This window comes from Gopherus evgoodei, chromosome 10, assembly GCF_007399415.2.
Source record: "Gopherus evgoodei ecotype Sinaloan lineage chromosome 10, rGopEvg1_v1.p, whole genome shotgun sequence".
Lineage (NCBI taxonomy): Eukaryota > Metazoa > Chordata > Testudines > Testudinidae > Gopherus > Gopherus evgoodei.
In genome coordinates, this window is record NC_044331.1 from 20,135,639 (window position 1) to 20,160,528 (window position 24,890).

A 24,890-nucleotide genomic window follows, 5' to 3' on the forward strand; every position below is an offset into this window, starting at 1 on the left:
TACCCAGGCTGTGAGGCTTGCTCCCAGTGCCAGTGAAGATACACTCTTAGACATGTATATTCAACCTTGGGGAATGCAACTGTCCTGCCGTTTCCAGTTAGATGGGAGGGAGATTTCAGTTTGGAGAAGTTTGAGAACCACTGCAATGTCTATAAACAGACAAATGCTAACACTGTACAGGAATTAAGAACTTGGATTGTACAGGAACAAAATGACATCCCATATTTAAAAATATTACGCCTTCGTATGTCAGGCAGTGTATTTTCAACATTTAAGGGTCAGAGTACCTGGCGCAGTATATACCTGTGAAGGTTTTCTGGACAAGGAAGAAACATAAAACATAAAAAGAAAAACATAAAAAGAAAAGATGGGAAACAGAACCCTCTCTATCCAAACTTTAAAATGTTATTGGAAGAGTGCCTATCATTACATTATTTTGAATTTCTATTCTCATTTTAACAAAACCATTTTGCATTTGGCCAGTCAAACAACTCTAAGATATACACTACTGTCAAATGAAATAGTTTGTTCTTAATTACCCATTTAGCCAATCCCTCAAACTTCTATTAAACTAAAGAGTGAATGTTTTCATATCTGATTGTAATGGTTTCTAAGTCTTCATTCATATGTTTCATTAGTATTTTTGAACCTTTCCCCCTTATTGCAATATTTAATTTCTCTTCTATAGCCATTCTTGTGTGATGTATTTCCATAGCAGTGTTAAGGGCTGGGTGAAAACCTTGTTATGAGTAGTGTTAAAACCTCATTAAAACTGCTCCTTTTGCTTAAGATGGTTGTAAGAGACACTCAAGGGGCCACACCTAAAACAGGCCCTTACAGAGTCTGCTCAGAAACTAGCACCAAGTGGGTAGGGAGTTCCACTGGGTATTGTGACCATGGGTGGATGTGGATGTGTGAGTGAGTGAGAGGACACAAAAACTGAGAGAGACTGAGGAGGAAGAAAGCAAAACAGCAGACTGTGACTACAGTATATGATGCCGGAAGAAGCTAGAGAGAGTTTTTGGGTTTGGTGCTGGCTAAAGTGTCTTAGGGCTGTAAGCAAAGAAATTGGTGCTTTTTGTTTTGGTTCCTGCTGCATTTGCAGAAGCAAGAGTTTGTGCATTCCATGTAAACAAACAAGATTACATCAGAGAAAATATCAGACTCCACCAATTTCTCCTCCTGACTGGACCATCCCTAGGATGCCAAATTTTGACTAGCCACTTGGGTCAAAAAAGGGGCAACATTGATGTTAGCAGTGGGGTTCATTTTTCAAGGTGAGAACTGAAAATGGAGGTGCTTGTAGAAATAAAAAATGACCAGTGTGATTTAAAGCAAGACCTAAAAGAGGAGCTGGAGACTTCACAAAAGGAATTAAAGTATAGCTGGAGGTTTGCCAGAAAGGGCTGAGAGATGACTTGCAGGCAGAGGTGAAATCTCTGGATCAACTATAAAGTATCTGCACAGATTGGGAAGCCTAGCTGCAAAACTCCTGGGCTGGAATGGTAAAACAGATTGATGAGGTGACCAGCAATCTCACTGGCATAGACCAGAAGGTTTTCCATGAAATAGTGGAGACCAAGCAAACTTTAGGCAATCTGGAACTTGCTAACCAAGATGAGTTGCAGAAAGGACTTGAGCTGAAAATTAACTCCAGAAGGAAATCAAAGGGTCAGACCACAGTGGAAGGCAGCCGCCAGAATGAGGAATTGAACAAATCAGAGAACTTGGATAAGACCAGACATTTACAACAGTTTTCTACCCCATTTGTAAACCACAGAGGCCCAGAGAGAGAAAGCGAGAGGGGTCTGGCTGTCCCAGCTCAGATAAGGCAAAAGCCCATTATCTTTGAGAGAAAAACTCCCTGGGACACTTACTTTGCTCAATTCAACATTATAGCTCAAATGAGTGATTAGGATGAGTGACAGAAAGGGAGTTTACTAGCAGCTAACTTGGGTGGCCCAACTCTGAGTGTGCTGCAGAACTTACCCAGAAAACAAACTGAGTTATGAAATGAGCCCTTGTCCTGCAGTTTAGTGCTAGCCATCTATCTGAGTTGGCCAGGCACAGCTAAGAGCAAAAAGGAGAGGGAAAGAAGAAATCCCACCTGAACTGGCAGAGGACTTGCAGAAACTTGTGTGTCTGGCATACAAGATACTACCTAGTCTCCCCAGCACCCTTGTTCGAGCATCTATACAGGAGAGTAAGGAATTAGTCATTCAGGGGGATGGATTTGCCTCTGTCTAATTTGCAGGAGAGCCCATGTTCCTGGTCCATCCATTGGAACAATGGGGATGGTGTTGCAGGAATGACCACAGAGCAACTAAAAACTTCCTAAAGACAGATTCCTGATATTAAGATAGTGTCTGACTGGAAAATCAACTGGCAAATGCAGCCTCCCTGCACATAAACCAGCTTGTGGAGCATAAATTAGTTTTTAGATTGGTCCACATGAGAGGGAATTGGGTCTAGAAGAATCTGCTATGAGGGTGAATAATTTCACAAGAGGCTTTGAGTATGCATTCCCCATGTCCAAAAGTAAGTTTTACAACCTGGATGACTTTGTGCACTTTTTGAAATATGCCAGTTGTGTGCAAAATAATGTTCTCAAGTGGTAAGAATATAAAAAAGGAGCAGAAGTGTTTTGTTCAATAGAACAAACTGCCATCAGTTGTCCAACATTCGAGAGCTCCCTCTCCAAAACTTCTTCTCACCCCACATCTTTTGCTGATTCCATGATTATATTTATTTCTTTTCAAATCTAAAAAGAAAAGCTGGTAATACCTATCCCTCAGTGATACCGAGTGGTAATACTAGTGTAAACTAATGGTGTAAAGTGGTCTTCTACTCTGAAAACTCACTGCAAAAATGGCATAATGCATTTCTATGTTTGCTCTGCCTCTTAATGATTTGTGGACCAGATATGTTTAGTTTACAAGATAATAGAGGGTTTAACAATCAGCTCTCCCCGTGCAACCTGGGATCTGAGAGTTAAGGTTTATTCTTTAATGACTTGTACATGGTCACCTACTGTAAAAGTTGACAGGCCACAGTCTGTCCTCACTTGCTCCTGGACAACACGATTGGAGTTGGAACTTAGTTAAGATTTCTGTTGATGATACACGAGCTGATAGAATCCAGCTATCTCTCTTATTGAACTGTATTGATGCTGTAGGGCTGGCAGAAGCTAAAATTAGTATGAATTTATTTTATCCCTAAAGTAAGTAGATATTGTTCTGAATGCATACAGGAAGTTGATCTGTTGAGTAAGAAGTTGCCATTTTAATGCACTTTTAAACAATTCTGTCTTGCATACACATGCAAAAATCAGTTATACTTATGTTCTTTATGCATAATGCCCCTACATGCTTATAAATTAAAAGGTCTAAAATTACAGATAACGGAGAACCCTGGAAGGTATACAAAATCATGATTCTCCCTTAGGGCTCTGATGCCATTGAGGAACTGTATATTGCTCAGGCAACACCATCACAGTTTAATTAAGACACGAGTGCCCCTTATGAGACTTACAGTATTGTGTTCACTCTGGAGCTGTGAGTTATATATCACATGATCAGCTTTCCTTGGTGTTATCATTAGGGTTCTTGAAATAATATGAGATCTTAGGGTTCACTCTTGATGAATCCCATAGTGAGTCTATGACACTAATTATCTGAGTCTCTTGCTAGTAGTGATTTACTTCAGTTGAATTAGCTTATCATGGAATATTCATTGCAGAATGTTTAAAGGCATGGTGTCAGCATATAAATCATGTCTGAAAACACTTTATCATACAGTGAAAAGTAATTTGAATTTTCAACATTATTTCAGTTTGAACACCAAGGTTTTAGCCACAAAGATATGAAAGTTACTTCCTTGTCTCATTGTGTATATTTATTAGTGTGTTACAAAACTTGTTAAAGATACCAGAGTACTTGATGAGTACTCTTTTATTGTTGTTTGCAAAATTCAAATAAATAAAATCTCATTTTTTTGACATTGAAAGAGACTGTGCATTCCATTCTTGTTTCAGCTAGTCAGTGTCACTATATAAATTCCCATGCACTATCACAATATGTTGTTGTTGGGCTTACAACACTGCTCGAGAACATTTAAATAACCCAAATCCTTGTTTTCATTGGAATAAAAAATGGATACCAGTATTGGTAGGTTGGATATTAGGAAAAAGTTCCTAACTGTCAGGGTAGTTAAACACTGGAATAGATTGCCTAGGGAAGTTGTGGAATCTCCATCTCTGGAGATATTTAAGAGTAGGTTAGATAAATGTCTATTAGGGATGGTCTAGACAGTATTTGGTCCTGCCATGAGGGCAGGGGACTGGACTCGATGACCTCTCAGGGTCCCTTCCAGTCCTAGAGTCTATGAGTCTATGCTTTTAATGTACAGCAGATTTTGTAATCTTTTCCCTTCTTTGCTACGACCATTTGCTTTGTAATAATATTGATTTATCTACTGTCTCTTGTGGAGGTGGTTTAACTATGTCAATGGGAGAACCCCTCTCGTGGCTGTAGTGTAGTGTTTCCCAAACTTGGGACGCCGCTTGTGTAGGGAAAGCCCCTGGTGGGCCGGGCCAGTTTGTTTTCCTGCTGCGTCTGCAGATTTGGCTGACTGCAGCTTCCACTGGCCACGGTTTGCTGCTCCAGGCCAATGGAAGCTGCTGGAACCGGTGCGGGCCAAGGGACATACTGGCTGCCACTTCCAGCAGCTCCCATTGGCCTGGAGCAGCGAACTGCGGCCACTGGGAGCTATGATTGGCCGGACCTGCGGACATGGCAGGTAAACAAACTGGCTCGGCCCGCCAGGGGCTTTCCCTAAACAAGCGGTGTCCCAAGTTTGAGAAACACTGCTGTAGTGTGTCTACACTGAAACGCTACAGTGGCACAGCTGCAGTGCTGCAGCTGTAGTGTTTCAAGTGTGGACAAGCCGAAAGTCCCTTCAAGTATAAAAGACCAGTTTCAAATTTCTTTGCTCATTGGAAAATGAATAATACGAGTATGTTAGTTTGACTCTGTATGTATCTGACATCGGATATTAGTGTTGCTAAGTATTAAAAACTATATAATACTTTGTAATATTACTTCAGTATTAAATAACTTGGTAGCCCCAACTTACTTCTCATTGTGAAACTACTTGCGTCACAATGAGTCACCAAATAATAAAATTACATTAAAAAAAATGGCCTTTTCTTCTCCTCCCCACAATGATCTGTTTCTCCCCACTGCAGAGTTACTATATATAGTGATGAAAAACACATGTTCTCATTATGTTTATTCTCATTATTTCCCTCTGTGGTGGCCATTCAAAGTAATCACAGCTTATGTTCACATCTCTCCTTTTGTAACGTAAAGGAAAAATTCCCCTTCCTATGCCATAAAATAGAGACTTTTGCTTTAACTTGCACTATTTTATTATACATAGTAACATTTTGTACCAGCCAATTTAATATTTTTAAAAGCAGCAAAGAATCCTGTGGCACCTTATAGACTAACAGACGTTTTGGAGCATGAGCTTTCGTGGGTGAATACCCACTTCTTCAGATGCATGTCACCCACGAAAGCTCATGCTCCAAAACGTCTGTTAGTCTATAAGGTGCCACAGGATTCTTTGCTGCTTTTACAGATCCAGACTAACACGGCTACCCCTCTGATACTTAATATTTTTAGTTTATTATTAGGTTTCCTGCTATTGTATCTGCCATAGAGGGACAACCAGATCTCAGTTATTGCTTAATTATGTGCCTGTGTACCAAGTGCCAAACTGGTTTAGTTGGTAGCATACTTTCCTTTGGGACTGAAGGCCAAAGGTTAAGGGTTTGCACAGTCACGTATGATGGTAGAGCTAGCTGCTGTTCTTTGGATGAGATGTTTATAGTGAGCTCCCTGCTGCCTGTTTTTCTAGCTGGACTTTGAATATGCAGTTAAAAAAATAATTGTTATTATTTTGAAGAAAAGGCTATTTGTTCTCTATAGGCATTTGAGAGTAGCTTTGGCATGCATGTGTATGTTAAATAATACCAAAGGCATTTGATGTCAGTTTCTAGCTTTGGTGTGAGAAAACAAGCATGAACTTGGAAAGAGAAGACTCTGAGAACAAAGGATAAACTGGATCTCTTAATATCTAAAGACATATAGAAGATGATTTAGCTCCTTTAGGTGAGCAGGAATGAAAATACCTTGAATTTACATGAGCTCTAAGTTGCTTGGCAAGGATTCATCCCCACACCTGCCCACCCCAGCTTTATATTCTATAGAGCACCATTTCTTGTCTAGATGAAAGAATGATGGGTTAATTCCAGTAAAATCTGTGTATGTGCCATTATGCGAACATTCTAAATATACTTTGATCCAAGGTTAGTCAACTTTTTCATTGGAGTAACTAGGCAGGATTGTATTGAGAAATGCATCTTACCTAGCATTAGCAAATGTGCTTAAGGGAGCTAAGCACTCAAATTCCATTAAAAGTCAATTGGATTTGGACACCTAACTCCCTTATGCTCATTTGAAAATACCAGCTGTAGAATTTATCCAAATATGAGAGGATTTAGTAGACCCAAAAAGGTATAAGAGAGTTTGCAATAGAAGTCCCCTATATTGCAAAAACTTAAACTTGTGCTTAATTTTTCACACTTGTGCTTAATTTACATAGGAGACAAATGGATGCCTTCTTTGCTGTCTGGGAGGGAGTCCCTGTTTGGCCACAGACTTTAATCCCTTTTAAGTCATTGGGTCTACTCATAGGGTAAATTTCATGGGGTTTAGAGTGCAGTTCAGACCAGTGAGGAGTTGTCACCTCTTACCTGTAATCTTGAGCATCTCACAAGACATTAGTACTGTTACTCCCAGCCTGGGATGCTCCCAGTCAGCAAACAAGCATGCAGATCACACCCTGAGTGTCTACATATGATGCAGTCAGCCCTGGTTCAGCAACTCTGACCCCAGCAGCCTGTCTGCAGCCCCACTCTGGCTTCCACCAGCCTGGGTTACAACTAGCAAGGTGACCCCAACATACTCCGAGTCCTGATTTTTCCCCAAACAGTACGCTCTGCAGTGTCCAGCCCTCTCTTCAACTGTTCAGAGAAATTACAATGTTCATTTGTTCCTTTAAAAAGACCAAAGCACATCACAGCTTATTAACTTAACTGGCTAAATACAACCTTCCATGCAAGCACAGCACTCAGTAGGTTTATAGTAAAAATAAAACAAATTTATTAATAGGACATAGGTTAAGTGATGCCAAGTAAAAGGAATGTTAGATAGGGTCTCAAGCAAATAAAAGTAGAAAATATGCATCTAAAAGTCTAAAACTTTATCAAGGGACAGGCTCTGTTCAAGATGGCTTTTCTCATCCACAGTCTTCCAGCAAGATAGTGTCTGACCCCCTCCTCGGTCAGAATCTTCTCCAGAAGCCCAAAAGTGCTGGTTCTTTTGTCTTCTTAGGTGAAAGAGATTGCTTAAGCAGGTCTCTCAGCTATATTCAATTTCCAGAGACTTCAACCTCTCCTTGGTTGAAGCACCCATCTTTCTCAGATTGCAAGAGGTCTGGTCTTGGGTATCTGTTTAGTGGTAGGTTAAGAAGTTGGCTTCTGTCCTTGCTTATAACTTCCAGTTTAATGACTTTGTTTCAAGAGGCAGTGTGACCTCATGCTGTTCTTCCCTTCCTGTGGGCATCCTATCACCTTGTATGTACATGGGGTTTCCATTGTTTTGATTCCACCATGCTTAATTTACATAGGAGACAAATGGATGCCTTCTTTGCTGTCTGGGAGGGAGTCCCTGTTTGGCCACAGACTTTAAAGCATAATATCATTACATATCCATATTCTCTCATATACTGTTAATATATACACTTCACAATTATATTAATCACCAGTGTGTCATTAGCTTTCAGAAAAGACCTCACTCTATATACTTTTATAATACAGTAATGTTGTATACAATCTGTTGATTCAGTTGCTTACACTTGAGGTTCAGCCCCCTGTCTTTATAGACCAGTAAACCTTTGAAATGGATTCTTGTGAATGTCATTACTCAAAGTAAAGTTTTATTCAAGCTGTGAGGAAGGTGACATGGAGTCTGGTGGTGAAGGAAACTCCATGCTCTTTCTTCCCTCACCGGTGTTTGCTAAAATGCAAATTGTTCTGCTTCTGGCAATTCCCCACCGACCCTTTGTTGGTTTGATGGCCCTGTTTACTGCTTATATGTAAATATACCTTAATTATCTCTGCCTGATGATTGGGCACATTCCTTTGTCTAGGGCAGACCTGTTTACCAACATCCCCTGATATGCCTGGCTTAAACATAGTTTAGTCATGACTCCAGCTTATATCCATATCTCTTAATACACACTGAGTACATATATCACACAAGAATATTAATGATCAGAGAGTTGTTAGTTTTCAACTGATACCTCACAAGGCATATTTTGTACAAATATTATTACAGTAGTAGGTAGGGTGTAAATACAGGGGTGATTAGAGTCACAGTAAGCATGTGCGTAAATCTTTGTGGGATCACCGACTAACAGTTAAATATTTGTAAGCCCCAAGTCACCTTTTGGTTTATGATCCTCAATTCTTTTCTCTTCTCGATAATTTGTTTTACAGTGTTACTTGGACTAGGTTAGCCTACTGATGTATTTCAATCTCTCTGAGAGATGGGAGTGAGAGTTAGATACTATCTGGGGACTAAATGTTAGAACAGTTGGGAGGAAAAAATTAAGGATTATCAAATACATAGGTACAAAGTGTTGGGCATACTGCTATAAAGATATTAAGGCCAGGTTGTGTCTGGGTGATGGGGAAAGTAGGACTATCGTGCAGACTCATCCTTGTCTCCCTCCCCTCCATGGAAGGGCTAGGTCTCTAACAGTCCTTAGTCTTGGAGAAAATTCACTTCTAGGCCCCCCCCGTCGTGCAAGTCAGTCCAAAGAAAGCAGCAAATAGCAGAGAGAGGAGTTGGGACATGATCCTGCCATCTCTGTTTCAACCTATGGAACTGTCCAGGTGATGCAGTGAGGAGTTTGCTGCACCATCCAAAGAGTGGTGCAGCTTAAACAGTCTCTTGATTCCTAGGTAGCTTGGGGGAACTATGGTGTCTCCTGAGGCATAATCCCTCCCAGAGCTCCTCCAGGGTGACACTTGTGAGCCACAGTCTCTCCTGTAATTGGAGGTTATCATTACAGTTTGAAAATGAATAATTAGCCAGTAGGGATGCCATTTGTTAAATAAAATTCTGCTAATGGCAACTAGTTGCTTGAGAGCTTTAGCTGAATTATGTCCTGTGAATGCAAAGTCAGACATGGTGAAAGCAGGTGAAACTCTTCTGAAGTCAGTGTCTGAATCTGGCTCTAAATGTTCCCTCTCTGTTTTGTAGGTATAAGTAATACAGTAAGAATACATTTCTTTTTAGGCACTAGGAGGTTGATGCTTTATGTCCTTTATTACCTATATATCTATATCAATTGTTTGTGGATACATTGATACAGGGCTTCTCATCTTCCTCTCCAGCTATGTCATTCTCGAAGGAAAAAATTGCTTGCTAGTATGGGAAAGTTGTTGTACAACGTGTGCTGTTTAGAGTGACTTGGAGGAAATAAAGCATACAGTAACTAAATTAGTCTCAAAGGGAAATTTAATTTGTTCCCCGAGGAATTCTTCAAAATCAGGGCTTTGTAGATAAATTTCAGTTCGAAGACCATTTACGTTCACCACAATTACAGTTAGAAACCAGGAATGATAATTCAATGAAGCAGTGCTCAGAGAATTGTGCAAGACTAACAACATTCGCTAACAAAAATTTTGTAATGAAAATATGGCTAGAAAATATTTATAAACAATGTTTCCCTATGTAAATTATGGGTAGGAAATTAAGACTCCTGAGACACGAGAGGCAGCGTTCTCCATAGATTCAAAAGACTGAAAGTGACTGTTCTAGTTGATTGAATTAATGCCCATAAAGTGGAAGAATATTTTTCTAGTTTGAATAATCTAAGTAGCTCTGGTTATAAAATAAACAAAATCAAGACATTTAAAATATTCTTCTGCTATGTGGTGATATTTTTCCAATAATCTCTAAATCAAGGTATTATAACTGAGTACTACAGGTAAGGATACTTTTTGTTTTATCTTGACTGTGCCCTTTTAAGATAATCAGTTAATATCATAAGATGGACTGGAATAACTTTTCTGTGCTCTTAACACACTGTCCCTTACTAATTAACATATTATTTATTCTTTCTATTACCACAGCTTGCTAAACATATTTTGCTGCTGTGGCTTGTTAAATATAGTCAGCACACATGTGCCCCAGTCTGGCTGTGGCGAGAAAGAGAAGGCAAGTTTCTAAGAAATGTTAGGCACTGCTCTTCAGCAAATTCTAGAAAATGAAATAGTTATTGGTGCCAATTTAAATAGGAATGTTGGAAGAGACGTGTGGATATAGTAGCATATGTGGTTGCCAGGGCTATGGAACTATAAATGATGAAGGAGAAAGCATAGTGAAACTGGCACAAGCTCGTGACCTAGTAGTCTCCAACACATTTTTTACGAAAAGAGATGAACGTCTTGTTCCAAGAGTAGAAGGACTAGACGCCAGATTACTTTCTTGTTTCCCAACAGGAAATAAAAGATACAACAGACTGCAAGGTGATTGCAGGAGACAGTCATTGATTTATAGTGTCATCATGATATTTTTCTGTTTTATTATCTATCCTTTTTGTAGTGGTTCCTAACATTCTGTTAGCTTTTTTGACTGCTACTGCACATTGAGCAGATGTTTTCAGAGTAGTCGTCATGATGACTCCAAAATCTTTTTCTTGAGTGTTAACAGCTAATTTGGAACCCTTCATTTTGTATCTATTGTTGGGATTAAGTTTTTCAGCATGCATTACTTTTGACTTATCAACACTGAATTTCATCTGCGATGTTGTTGCTCCTTCATCCAGTTTTGTGAGATCCCTTTGTAACTCTTGGCAGTCAGTTTTGGACTTAACGATCTTCAGTAATTTTGTATCATTTGCAAATTTTGCCTCTCCCTGTTCACCCCCTTTTCCAGATAATTTATGAATATCTTGAACAGCACAGGTGCCAGTACAGATCCTTGAGGGACCCTATTATTTCCCTCTCTCCATTGTGAAAAAGACCATCTATCCCTCTACTGTCTTTTAACCAGTAACTGACCCATGAGAGGATCTTTCCTCTCATCCCATGATTGCTTAGTTTGTTTAAGAGTCTTTGATGTGGGACCTTGTCACAGACTTTCTGAAGGTCTAAGTACACTATATCAACTGAATCACCATGTCCATGTGCTTGTTGATGCCCTCAGGAAATTTTAATAGATTGATGAAGAAAGATTTCCCTTTACAAAAGCCAAGTTGATTCTTCCCCAACATATTGTGTTTCTCTAGGTGTCTGATAATTCTGTTCTTTACTATAGTTTCAACCAATTGAGCGGGTACTGAAGTTAGGATTACTGATTTGTAATAGCCAGGATCGCCTCTGGAGCCTCTTTTAAAAATAGGCGTTACATTAACTATCATCCAGTCATCTGATACAGAAGCTGATTTAAGTGAAAGGTTATTTACCATAGTTAGTAGCTCTGAAATTTCATATTTGAGTTCCTTTAGAACTTCTGGGTGAATACCATCTGGTCCTGGTGACTTATTACTGTTTAATTTATCATTTGTTCCAGAACCTCCTCTACTGATACCTCTATCTGGGATAATTCATCAGATTTGTCATCTAAAAGAATGGCTCAGGTGTGGCAATCTCCCTCACATCCTCTGTACTGAAGACCAGTGCAAAGAACTCATTTCGTTGGAATTTAATTAACAATTCTGTTGATGGTGCTTGAGCCAGAATAGATACCAAATTCTTTGTCCCATAGCTGTACTGCCTCTGCATTTATAAAAGGAATTAAAAAATAGTAAGCCCCCCCTCCTGTCTTTATCACTAACGTAAAAAGAGCTGAAAATGTACAGGCAGCAAAATAGTTATCATTTTTACAGACTTGCTTTTCAGAGTAGAACCACATTGTAAAAACTAGGGGGAAGGTCTTTAAGAGGTCTTCAGAATGGTTGAGTAGATAGATCAAGAAGAGAAATGACTAAATAGTGCATTATCAAGCTGATAAAAGGTATAAAGTAATTCTAAAAAGAGTAATAGGGAGTAATTCTACCTATTCCCACCACATTCCATTGCAAAAGTGAATATCAGTGTCTCTCAGCTCCAAATTCCCAAATACCTCAACTTTGGCCTGAAAAGTGAAGACTCTTTTCTTTGACTAAATTTGAACATACCACTATCATAGTTTTAGGTAGATTTCATTAGCCAGAACTAACTTAAAACAGTTTCTCTAATAAAATAAAATATACAACTTCCTCTGGAAAATGGGCATGAAACATATATTGAAAGCAATATTAGATAAGTATTTGTATACCAAATATATGGCCATCTGCTGGCCATCTGGAAAAATGCCTGCAAAATAGACACACGCTGAAGCTGCAGAAGCATCAGTACATTGTGTCCATAGTCTGACCAACAGTGTCTCCTTGTGATTGTTGGCTCCCAATCTATTGACTCATCAGATAAGCTCTCCTAAAAGAAAGAAGAATCTGCATCGGTCAGGAACCATAAGCACACTAATGTAGCCCTGTCAGGAAAAACCCCTCTTGGTTCTTGTCACGTGTTGTCTGCATGGATTTTTTGTGGGGAGTGTACCTATTGGGTGTCTGGGAAGTGGGCGGGCGAAGCCCGCCCACTGCTAAAGGATCCTCCCTCAGCCTAAGGGGAGGAACCACAGGGCCACAGAACCCACTGAGTGCGGGGGACAACTAATAAAAGAACAGGGACAGGAGTGAGGTCAAAGGGTCAGAAGGAGGGAACCTAACGGGGACACCGAGCAGAGAACCCCGGACAGCGCCCACCGCTCCTCGAAGGCGTCAAGGGAGCCAGTGGACGCCGCCCAGAGGAACTCCGCCCGGATGCGTGATCGGACCATGGAGCGGAAGCAAGCCCCACAGTCACCGGAGTCTCCATCGGCCAACCTCCCCTCCCTGGTCGCGTGGATGGCCTTCTTCGCCAGGGCGAGGAGGAGGTTGACCAGGAGGTCCCGGGACTTCGTGGGGCCACAGATAGGGAGTGCGTACAAAAGGAGGTGAGGGGAAAAGTGTAACCAGAAACGTAAGAGGATGGCTGTGAGGAGCCGGTGTAGGGGCTGCAACCTGGCGCACTCTAAGTAAACGTGCACCAGGGTCTCCCGCACACCGCAGAAGGGGCAGGTGTCCGGGACAGGGGTTTGTGGGGAGTGTAGTGGGGTGGTTGCCCTGCTCCCATGTTAAAGGGCTTAGAACAGCCCAGGAGACAGCTGTGATTGGGGAAGCAGCCTCAGCTGGGGCCATGCCCCAAACAGAACACAGCTGGCCCTTATAAAAGGGTGGTGAGCCAGGTGCTCTGAGACTCTCTCTGCCTTTAGAGGGAGAAGGGCCTGGCTGCTGGGGAGTGTACCCGGGTACCTAAGGTGGGAGCAGGGCTGGGGGAAGGCAAGAGGAGCTGGGGAGCTCTGGCCTGGAAACCCCCCAGGCTGCTGGCCTAGTGCAAGGCCAGAAGGTATTGGGATTGCAGAAGGCAGAAGCAGCAGACCCAAACCCTCCTTGCCAGTGATGAGTGGCAATCATACTGCAATCTGTCCCAGTGAACAGGGGCTAGATGGGGACTGGCAGTAGCCAAGACTGAGGCAAGGTGGAGATAGAGGGCTGGGGGGTCCCTAGGGAGGGCAGACCCACTGAGACTGTGGAGGTACTGCAGGGGCAGAACCCCAGTGAAAAGGGGCACTAGGGTCTGGGAGGGACATGGGGAGCCTGGCAAGGTGAGACAGGGGCCTGTAGAGGGCACTCCAAGGCTGGGAAAGAGCTAATTCCCAGGACGACATCAGGAGGCACCGCAGCTGTGAGTCTCGCCTTGTTACAGGGAGCTAGTGTCTCTGCGTGTAGAATTTCTGCCCCATATTCCTTCTCTGTTTGTTTGTAGGTTTCATTGTATTCATGTGGCAGCCTACAGTATCCATTCAGTGATCTAGGATAGCATCTGATGTATGTCTGTATGTATCTATATCAAACTGTAAACTCCGTTTTGTTTCATGAATGCCATTTTGATTGTAAAACTGCACTGTACCTTCACTGTTGTCTTTTAATCTCCATGGGATTCCTGGAGGTGTTGTCAGAGGGCTTATAATGGAAAGCAATCAAGGTTTGTTAACCTGGAGGATTTCCAATTCAAATGGAAGCATTCTAGGACAATGAGCTAGTTGCCACCCAATGAACCAGTTCTTCCAGGTGGGCTTATAAATAAGTAATGGATCGGCTGATGAGGGACTTGAAGCCAATGGGAATAGTCACCAGACATGGGGACTGGAAACTTATAAAAGGAAGGGTTTTTTACCTGCCATTTTAAAGAGAGAGGAGACCAGATTGCAAGGCTGTGCAGGAAGAAATGATGGTCCTGGGACCCAGGTCTATGGAAAGACTGACCGAAACCTGAGGGTTCTTGAAATGGTGAGGATACTGGAGGGAGGCTTTTGAGTGCAGGTTTTTGTTGTTTTCTGTAGATCTGTATATCTCTTGTGCTTTGTCCATGAGTAAAGTGTGATTGGTTTAGAAATTCCTTTATAAAATATCTGTGTTACTTGCTTTCACTATCATGTAGTCCCTGAAGGGGAAATGGTAATCTGAAAGGTATATAGCAGGTACATAGTGCTTGCAAGAACTACTGGGGAGGCTTGGGAGAGCTGACATTAGTTTTCCTAGGCTTAGGACTGCAGAGCCCTATATCTCAGAAGGGGTACTAGACAAAGGATCTTTACTGTGAGAATGTGCCTAGAAACCCAAAGCCAGTGCCTAGAGCAGGGTGGGCAAACTTTTTGGCCTGAGGGCCACATCTGGGAATAGAAATTGTATGGTGGACCATGAATGCTCACAAAATTAGGGTTGGGTACAGGAGGGAGTGAGTGCTCTGGCTGGGGGTGCAGGCTCTGGGATGGAGCCAGAAATGAGGAGCTCAGGGTATGGGAGGGGGCTCCAGCCTGGAGTGGGGGAGGGGCCTCCGACTGTGGGGTGCGGGCTCTGGGGTGGGTCTGGGAATGAGAGGTTTGGGGTACAGGAGGGTTCTCCAGGCTGGTTTTGAGGGGTTTGGAGGGTGGGAGGGGGATCAGGGCTGGGGTAGGGGGTTGGGGCATGAGGAGAGGTTCGGGGCTGCAGGCTCCCAGCAGCACTTACCTCAAGCGGCTCCTGGAAGCAGCAGCAGCATGTCCCTTCTCTGGCTCCAGGTAACTGCACGCTGCCCCGTCCACAGGCACCTTCCCTGCAGCTCCCATTGGAGCACCGGAGGGGGCCACTAGAGAGCATAGGAGCTGGAGTAGGGCCAAACTGCAGCTTCCAGGAGCTGCGTGGTGCGGCCCCCGACCCTGCACCCCTACAACTTTCAGATGAATGTTCATTTTTGTCTTGGCTATAATAGACATTGTACCTGCAGCAAATTATAAATATTCCGTACAAAGTATTTTCCTATTGGTTACTAGCAAAATTTCGGATTAGTTACTGTCATAAACAAATAGTAGGAGTTAATAGAACAAAAGTACTTTTATATCTCTTTTGCCTGGAAAGGGTTAACAAGAACAGTGAGCCTGGCTGTCACCTGACCAGAGGATCAATCAGAGGACAGGATACTTTCAAATCTTGAGGGAGGGAAGTGTTTTTGTGTGTGCTGTTAGTGTTTGGTGGTTGTTCATTCTCAGGGCTCAGAGGGATCAGATGTGCAATCAGGTTTCTCTCCAATCTCTCCGATACAGGCTCTTATAAGTTCATAATAGTGAGTACTAGGTAGATAAAGCGAGTTAGGCTTATGGTTGTTTTCTTTATTTGCAAATATGTATTTAGTTGGAAGGAGTTCAAATTGGTATTTTGCTGAAACGATTTTAACTTGTACTTGTATACTTAGGCTGGGAGGGTATTCCCAGTGTCTATAGCTGAAAGACCCTGTACTTATTCTATTTTAAATTTACAAAGATAATTTTTACTGTTTTTCTCTCTTTAATTAAAAGCTTTTCTTGTTTAAGAACCTGATTGTTTTTTTATTCTGGTGAGACCCCAGGGGACTGGGTCTGGATACACCAAGGAATTGGTGGGGAGACAGGATGGAAGGGGGAGAGAGGGTAATTTCTCTCTGTATTAGGATTACTTTCTCTCTCAGGGAGAATCTGGGAGGGGGAGAGAGAAGGAGGGGAGAAGGTAAATTTTCCTCTCTGTTTTAAGATTCAAGGAGTTTGAATTACAGTGATCTTCCAGGGTAACCCAGGGAGGGGAAGTGTGGGAGAGGCAACGGTGAGGGAAAGGGTTTACTTTCCTTGTGTTAAGATCCAGAGGGTCTGGGTCTTGGGGGTCCCCGAGCCAGGTTTTGGGGGGACCAGAGTGTACCAGGCACTGGAATTCCTGGTTGGTGGCAGCACTACAGGTTCTAAGCTGGTAATTAAGCTTAGAGGGATTCATGCTGGTACCCCATCTTTTGGACGCTAAGGTTCAGAGGGGAATTAGACCATGACAGTTACAAATCAATGTGTCTTGAAAAGACAGACCTCTCTGAAGTGATATTCTGAGTTGCACAATAACAGCTGATACAGACTAAACTAATTTACCCCATGATATTAGTTTGCTAGTCTGTTGAAAGAACAATATACTCTGGTACATGTAATGTATTAGATATGTATTAATGAATTTACTTTTACAATAATATGAATATAAATAAAACTTATCACAGTTGTCACTAAGGAAAAAATGTGTTGTAGTAAAACAGCAGAAGTGAGGACAATGCATAACCAGAATCACAAGGTCCACTTCAGAAGTGAAATGTGTTCTTTTTGTGGGTCTTGCAGTACCTGTGCCCCCACCTCCCCACCCCGCCCAAAAAAGACATTCCAGGCTTTCATAGCAGCCAAGCCATATGTAAGTTGTGTTGAACGGGGTTGTGTATTGTAGAGAATTAAAGTAAAAGAATCAAGCAAATGTGTGTGGGTGTGCAATTTGCTATTGGTTTGTGTTGCATTTTACTCTTAGCATAGCTTAATGTCTGCCTCCTCTGTGCTTCTGTCTTGCAGTGACATTTGCTGGGAAATGCATGAAACCCTTACTGGAATCCCCTTCCCGACCCCCCTCCCAACCCCCACTATTAGGTATTGCTCCTGAATATGTGTATGTGTCTATAACCCTTCCTGAATCCACCCTTTCTCCTAGTGTGTGCACACTTTTCTTATCTGCCCTAAATAAGAGTTTAGAGATGAGGAGTCTGGAAGCTCCCATTTATTGCATAAAGATTTTATATCTTGATTTAAAACATTGTTGAAAATTAGAACCTCTATTACCAATAATTTAAGTAATAATTATAATCAACAATTTAATGAATAATTGTAACAAAACTGAGATGCTACAAGATGACTTTCTGATTTTAAGTATCATTACTGCTATGTGTTCCAAATTTGAAGCAGATTTTTTTTTCATAAGTTTAGATTTTTCTCTGCTGGTACTAATATGCTTTACATCTTTCTCTTATTTTTCAGAATAATCGCATCAAAACATCTAAATACAACATTCTTACTTTCTTGCCAGTTAATTTATTTGAACAGTTCCAGAGGGTTGCAAATGCTTACTTCCTTTTTCTTCTGATTTTACAGGTGATGTATAACTTTCTTTTTTTCTCTGAAGTGCAATTTTGATGATGATCTCTTCTCTTAACAAAGAGACTCAATTATATAGGTTAATTGCAATGCAATGGCTGCTTACAATACCAAACAAATAACTAAAATTGTTCTATGTTGATCAGATTTCATGGGTATTAAAATGTAGCTGTTGATTGACAACTATCGAATAGCCTAAAATGACTGTTTCTGATTAACTCTATTATGAGTATTTCCAAGATAATATTGAATGGACATGACAAAGGGGAGAAAGAGGGCCTGGTGGGTAAATGTGCTGCTGCTCCTTCTCTGCTTCACCACCAGACTTCTTTGATAGGGCATTTCCTCAAAGATTAGATGCAGTTTGACATATAGGTGAAGGCCCAGGTAAGTTCTTATTTTACCCGAACTGGTTTGTTTGTTCCTTTTTAAACTTAAGTTAATTGGATAAGTAAAACAGCCCTAATGATCATCCCTGTAGGATGCCTAGGGTATGTGAGGTGATATAGAAAACAATTCTTGTCTAAATTAAAATCCACATCCCCAGTCAGTACTTCATGATTACAGTCTCTCTATAGTGGAATCCCAAATCCAAACTTTTGGGAGACTTGAAATCTGGACCTGAATAAATCTGAATTTTACATTTATATTTAAATGAAACTCTAGTCAAATGTACAGGTTTGACACAGAAGATTTTTTAAAAATCTCAATAAAATAAAAATCTTTCTTGCATTTTTCTAATCTCTCATTTGTTAGTGGCTCTCATCTGTTCACCATCCCCTTTCTCTGTTTTTGTCTCACTTTTTGTATGCAGTGGTGTTATATCCATGTTGGTCTCAGGATTTAAGAGAGACAAGTGGGTGAAGTAATATCTTTTATTGGACCAACTTCTATTGGTGAAAGAAACAAGCTGTCGAGCCACACAGTTCTTGAGGTCTGGGACCTTTTAAGAACAAGCCTCTGAAGAAGAGCTCTATGTGGCTCGAAAGCGTGTCTCCCTCACCAATAGAAGTTGGTCCAATAAAAGATATTACCTCACCCACCTTGTCTCACTTTTTGGAGTTTTTCCTCTTTCTGAATATTCTCTCTTGTGTTGCATTCTTTAAGGTTCCATATACCTGGCAAAATGTATTTTGGGTTTTTACTCACTGTTATTTAGTTGACACTCTGTCTTCTTACACTTTGTATTGTTTCATGGCTTTTGCTTTACTTGGGCCCTATTCTCCTCTCATAGGTTATGAATACCTCCCACTGAAGTCAGTATGAGTTATTCATCTCTGTTCTCATTGTTTCCTTGATTTCTATTTTTTTCCATTTTCTCTGCTTCTCTTTTTCTCTCCCCCCGTTTTTCTTTATTGTGCTATCCATTCTTATTCTTTCTCTCCCACATCTACTCTTTTCCTTATAGTTCTCTCTAGTTCTTCTTTTTTCTCCCAGCTCATCCCCTCTTGGCTCCTCACTTACACCATATTCCACTTGCTGCAATTTTACCTTCCCAGTGTATTAATTGTATGGCAACGTTACAGATTTTCCAGCACTACTTTTTATGAAAATTATTAGTTACTTTGAAATATTGTTACTGAAATTTCACTAAGATTTTTTTAAAAGTATTTAATAGAACTTTATCTTGTAGCTGATCCCAGAAATATCCTCCTTGTCTTGGTTTACTACCATTGTGCCTTTAATGGTGGTATTTACCATTACTGCTGTCAAAGATGTCACAGATGACTGTGTAAGTATTTGCAGTAAGTTACCTTTGTGAAGTCTTCAGCCATCCATATACTGTTCCATACATTGCTATGTAGCATATTATTCACATATTGTTGATTCTAGCGCCATACTGTGTGGGAGGAGCACAGGTATTCACAAAGAAGCTTTGTTTATTTGCAATCACCAGAGCAGGGGTCGTCAACCTTTCAGAAGTGGTGTGCTGAATCTTCATTTATTCACTGTAATTTAAGGTTTCACGTGCCAGTGATACATTTTAATGTTTTAGAAGGTCTCTTTCTATAAGTCTGTAGTATGTAACTTGACTATTGTTGTATGTAAAGTAAATAAGGCTTTTAAAATGTTTAAGAAGCTTCATTTAGAATTAAATTAAAATGCAGAGCCCCCTGGACTGGTGGCCGGGACCCGGGCAGTGTGAGTGCCACTGAAAATCAGCTCGCGTGCTGCCTTCAGCACCCGTGCCATAGGTTACCTACCCCTGCATTAGAGCATATTTATATCTTAAAAGGCACAGTGTCTAAAAATATGTTTTGGTAGATGTGCTGTTGTTCAATTTAACAGATTTAGAAGTCTTCCTTTCCCACTCTGTTACTTGTTCTGTCAGATTAAGTATTATACGCAGTGTTATAATGGTTATAATCACAGATGATAGGTTTGATGGAGGTAAATCCTTGTCCCAGGTCTTGTATATACAGATTAAAATTAATAAACACCAAAAATAAATATTAAAATGCTATTTTAAAATCGTTTTCAAAGCTTTTGTTAACTTATCCCATATAATGGCCAAAGTCTTGTAATGTTTATTACTGTAAATCATTTGGGGCTACACTGATTGATCCTGCTCTTATTTGTCAACTGCAAAACTCCCACTTTTCTGCAATGCGATATAACATTTGTATGAAGTAATGACAATAAAAACCATAATGCATCTATGTAGTGACTCTCAATGATCCTAAAGCACTTATAAATGGCTTTTTTACACTCACTTAGCAAACAGTCATGAAGTCCAATCACTTTCACAGAGAAATGGAACAATGGTTTAACAGCACCTAGGAATGCTACCCAATGGTTTAGCACAGACAGTTAAGAGTACATTAACCAAGAAAAATTACAGAGAGAATGTAGGCAGGTAAAATGTAATCCCCAGTTTAGAATTTGACCAGAATATTGAGGATAATACCCCTACCTGTTAGAAAAGTGCAGTGGGTGGTAGTAGTAACTCTTTAACTTTACACATGTATTTTTGGCAGGTTTCCATGCCTCCCTGCTGCTTTTTGTCCTGCTCTCTTCTGCCCTTTCAAGGTCCCTTATGTATTTTTTTTAACAAGTGTGCATTTTTTGCACCATTGGCCATTTTGGGGCATTTTAAAAATTGTATTTAATTTCTCTTTAGTAGAAGCAGTAAAAATATAGATTTCATGACTTTCCCTCACATCGCTATTACTGCCATTTGGCTAGTGACAATCAGTGGAGTAAGCTGCTTTTTCCTTCTCTCCCCTTTTTACATTATGAAATTTTATTAAAAAAAAAAAACCAACAACTTTTCTTGGGAAAATTCTGAAAGGAGGCGGTAGAACAATTGTGATGGACTGTATTTTTTCTTTCTTTCACTAATCCTTTGTGCAGTTATTTAGTCAACTTATATTTAGAATTTGTTAACTGCATAAAAGTAATTTTCTCAAATTCATGATATCATGTATGAATTAACACTTCTCCTTTTTCCTCTGTCATTAGATGATACAATAAATAAATTAATTTAGAAATGTGCTAACAGCATACAAAAGCATATTTCCTCTTAATAAAGAAAAAGGCATGAGATCTATATTTATTCATTTATTTTGATCACTTCTAGGAAGAATAAATGAAAATAAACCTTGGTTTTCAAAATGCTGACTGCCAAAATTGCATACATGTCCAGAAATGATACTTCAGGGCTCTGGAAAGGGTGGAAATGGGCATGTGTATGTGGAACCGGACAAAAAAGGAATAAAAAAGGCATGAGTAGTAAAGGTGTAGAGTTTTACTAGTGGCATGGAGTTTTTACTTATCACATCTCACTTTTATCTATGAAATACACTATTCATATTTAACCCCAATTTTAAAACAACCCATGTGTGTCTTTATGAAACCACGTTAAAGAAAACACTGATGCAGTTGACCTTTTATATGTAACATTCGTTATAGATCTCATGTATAGCTATCTTATATCTTTATATGGCTAAAATATTCTGATTCTACCTTGGTGCAGTTTTTTTACCCCATGTGAAGCATTTTGCATCAGATAAAGCACAAACAGGAAAAAAACAATGGAAAATCGTGTAGACATATGATGCCAGGGACAAGGACCAGTGAAATGGATCTGTGAGGCAGAAGTCTCACTACAATAGCAGAAAAAACTCTGAGTTCTTCAGATTTTTTTAGGATATGTCTATGTGGCAGTAAAACTCCCACAGCAATGAGTCTCAGACTATGGGTCGACTAACTCGAGCTTGCAGGGCTATAAAATAGCAGTGTAGAATTCAGGCACAGATTGCAGCATAGGCAGTGGGTATCATAGGATAGGGGAGACTGTGCCTTCCCAAACAGCCTGGCATGGCCCTGCCCACGCTCCACCCCCACGCCCCTTCCTGCGGTGCAATTCCTTCCTGTTCTTCTAGGCTGGGGCTGGGGAGAACTGGCATGGCCCTGGGGCTCATGGTGGCTGGTGCTAGTCTGCGGCTGTGCTGCCCGTCCAGCACTTGGGATGTTGGAACCATGCCCCCTGGCTTTCCAGTGCTCTGGGGCTCAGGTTGGAGGCAAGGGGCTCGGGACCATGATGGGGGTGCTCTGGGCTCCTGCAGGGGATGGGGGGCAGAATGGAAGGATGAGGGGTGGGGCCTTATGCAGAAGGGGAGGAGCTGGGGGCTAGGACCCCCCCCCACACACACACACTGTCACAGAGCTGCCTCACCAGCCGCCCACTGGCTGCAACCTAGGGTCTGAGACTCTGCACCCTTGTGGGGTCTCAGGGTATGTCTGTACTGTACTGCCATTAGGATACCCATGGCTGGCCCGTGCCAGATACTCAGGCTCGCGGGGCTAGAGCTATGAGGTTGTTTAATTTTGCAGTGTAGCTGTTCTGACGTGGGTTGCAGCTCAAGCTCTGGACCCTCCTCCGTCAAGCTTTGGGACCCTCCCACCTCTCAGGGTTCTAGAGCATGGACTTCACCGTGAGCCTGGACGTCTACACTGCAATTAAACAGTCCCACAACCCAAGCCCAAGTCAGCTAGCACGGGCCAGCTGTGCATGTCTAATTGCAGTGTAGATGTACCCCCAGAAACCAAAAGTCTACACTGTAATTTTATAGCCCTGTAGCCCAAGTCAGAGTCAGTTGACCTGTGCCAGCTGCAGCCATGCTGCAGATCTTTTATCGTAGTAGAGATGTACCCTGAGAATACAACTCTAGAAAGGTAGTTCATTCTATTTTATATTATGGGGATTTAAGGCTACTAATCCTAGCTGAGATCAAGCACTAATTTTTACTGAAAATGGAAAGTTGGATTTGCCTTGGGAAGTATGAGCTAATAAGCTTTCCAAAGTAGTGTATAAATAAAAGAACATGGCAATGACTTCAGTGTAAGCAAAATAATTTTAAAGACACTGATGTTTCACTGGAGACCAGGGAAATTCTCTCAGATAAGGAGTAAGTTTCTGACATCTCAACAGCTGAGTGGTACAAAAGAAGCATACTCTTGAGGGAAGTGAGAAAAGAGTGATACATGATTTATTGGGAATAGTTCAGTTAGAACGTGATACAGGCATGATTAAGAATCTTTGTATCCCAGTGAGATGGTACAAGACAGTTTCACAGTTAGAACTTTATTTTCTTTTTTTTGAGGCTCATGTTAATCAGACTCAGATGACTCCAAGGATTACAAGCTTTGAAGTCAGGAAAAACAAAAACAGATTTAAAGAGAGAGGAAAATCAGGGATGAAACAACATTTTTACTGGGAGAGCACAAGCATCATAAGCTCAGTCTTGGATTTTAAATTAAAAGAATTTGGTTGATACCAAGATCTTTGAATGAAAACTGAGCAAGGCACCATGAGCCATCATAGCATCTGCAAGTTCGTGAGTAATTCTGTTATCTTCGGTTAACAGGCCCCTTCACCTTGCATGGTCCCTTTAAAATATATATTAACTACTTAACGCTAAAAATCTGTTTCATCTTGTATTTAGCAGTGACACTCTTGAGTACATTTCTCAGAGCTGAAGAAGAGCTCTGTGTAAGTTCGAAAGTGTGTTTCTCTCACCAACAGAAGTTGATCCAATAAAAGATATTACATTACCCACCTTGTCTCTCTGAGACACCTGTAGGCCAAGGACCAGTTAAATAGGTGTTTGAGTGACACAGCCACATGACACTACAGTCTTTTTGCAGCGAAAAATTTGTGAGGGAGATACGAAAGCTGAAAAAGTGAGAGAACAGAGAGAAGAGAACTTCTGGGGGACAGCTTGGCATGTATTTTGTTGTTAATTTCCATAGGATTAGAACATGTTAGCTGCACAGGATAGTCTCTCAGGATTTAAAACACAGTTGATAACTATTTAACAAAATGTAGAAGACTGTACTGGTCCTGATAAGATTGTTAGACTAATTAAGTTTGACCTGCATCAAATAATCTCTGTAACCACACATAAAGCTCTCCAAATTAGCATATGGACAGTGTAACCAAAGTGTTTTCAATCTGCAACCAGTTAGCTTTATTTCCTTATGCTCTTGTGAATACTGTGGAAAATGACAAGCAAAAGAAATAATCTATAATGGATTAAGAGAATTGCCTAATTAAAGTGGTGTTACCTGTCTCATCTTCTGTAGAAGGAGGGGGAGTATGTTTTACAATAGAAAAGAAAGCAAAAAATATCAGATAAGATTAAGTACAAAAATACTTTGCACTTTTATTTATATATATATATAACTTAATATTTGCAAATGACTTTGAGAACCTTGAGTAAAAGTATATATATCTATACTCAAGGTTCACAAAGTCATTTGCAGATATTAAGTCTCTTCAATACCCTATGCAGTAGAGAGGTGGTATACTAATTTTACAGATGGATAAATTAAGAAGCATGGATTTCAAGTGGTTTATCCAAGATCACACAAGAGAAATGGTGACAAAGCTGCGAACAGATGATAGGCTTCACACTCATAGACCACTACACTACATTGGCTCTCTCACATAAGCTGTTCTTAACAGTACCAAAGAAACAGCAGAACAAATCTTATAGTGATCAGAAAAATTATTGACTATAGATTTAAAATTTACGGCCAAAGCAAAACAAAATCCAGCTTGTGACCTTTAATATCTATAAAAATAAATCATGTTGAAATGAGTCAGAAGAGCTGAGGTACTGTAAACTTGAACACTTAAATGGATGA

The 24,890-nt window shown here is 40.7% G+C and overlaps 1 protein-coding gene across 2 annotated transcripts in view; it reads left to right on the plus strand.

Moving 5' to 3' along the window:
* Positions 1–24,890, plus strand: part of ATP8B4 (ATPase phospholipid transporting 8B4 (putative)) — a 155,500-nt gene that overhangs the window by 19,669 nt on the left and 110,941 nt on the right. For both annotated transcript variants that reach the window (XM_030578889.1, XM_030578888.1), the window contains exons 3-4: positions 17,622–17,735; positions 19,372–19,470. In XM_030578889.1, coding sequence (XP_030434749.1) covers positions 17,622–17,735; positions 19,372–19,470 — 213 coding nt within the window. The remainder of the gene's footprint in view (positions 1–17,621; positions 17,736–19,371; positions 19,471–24,890) is intronic.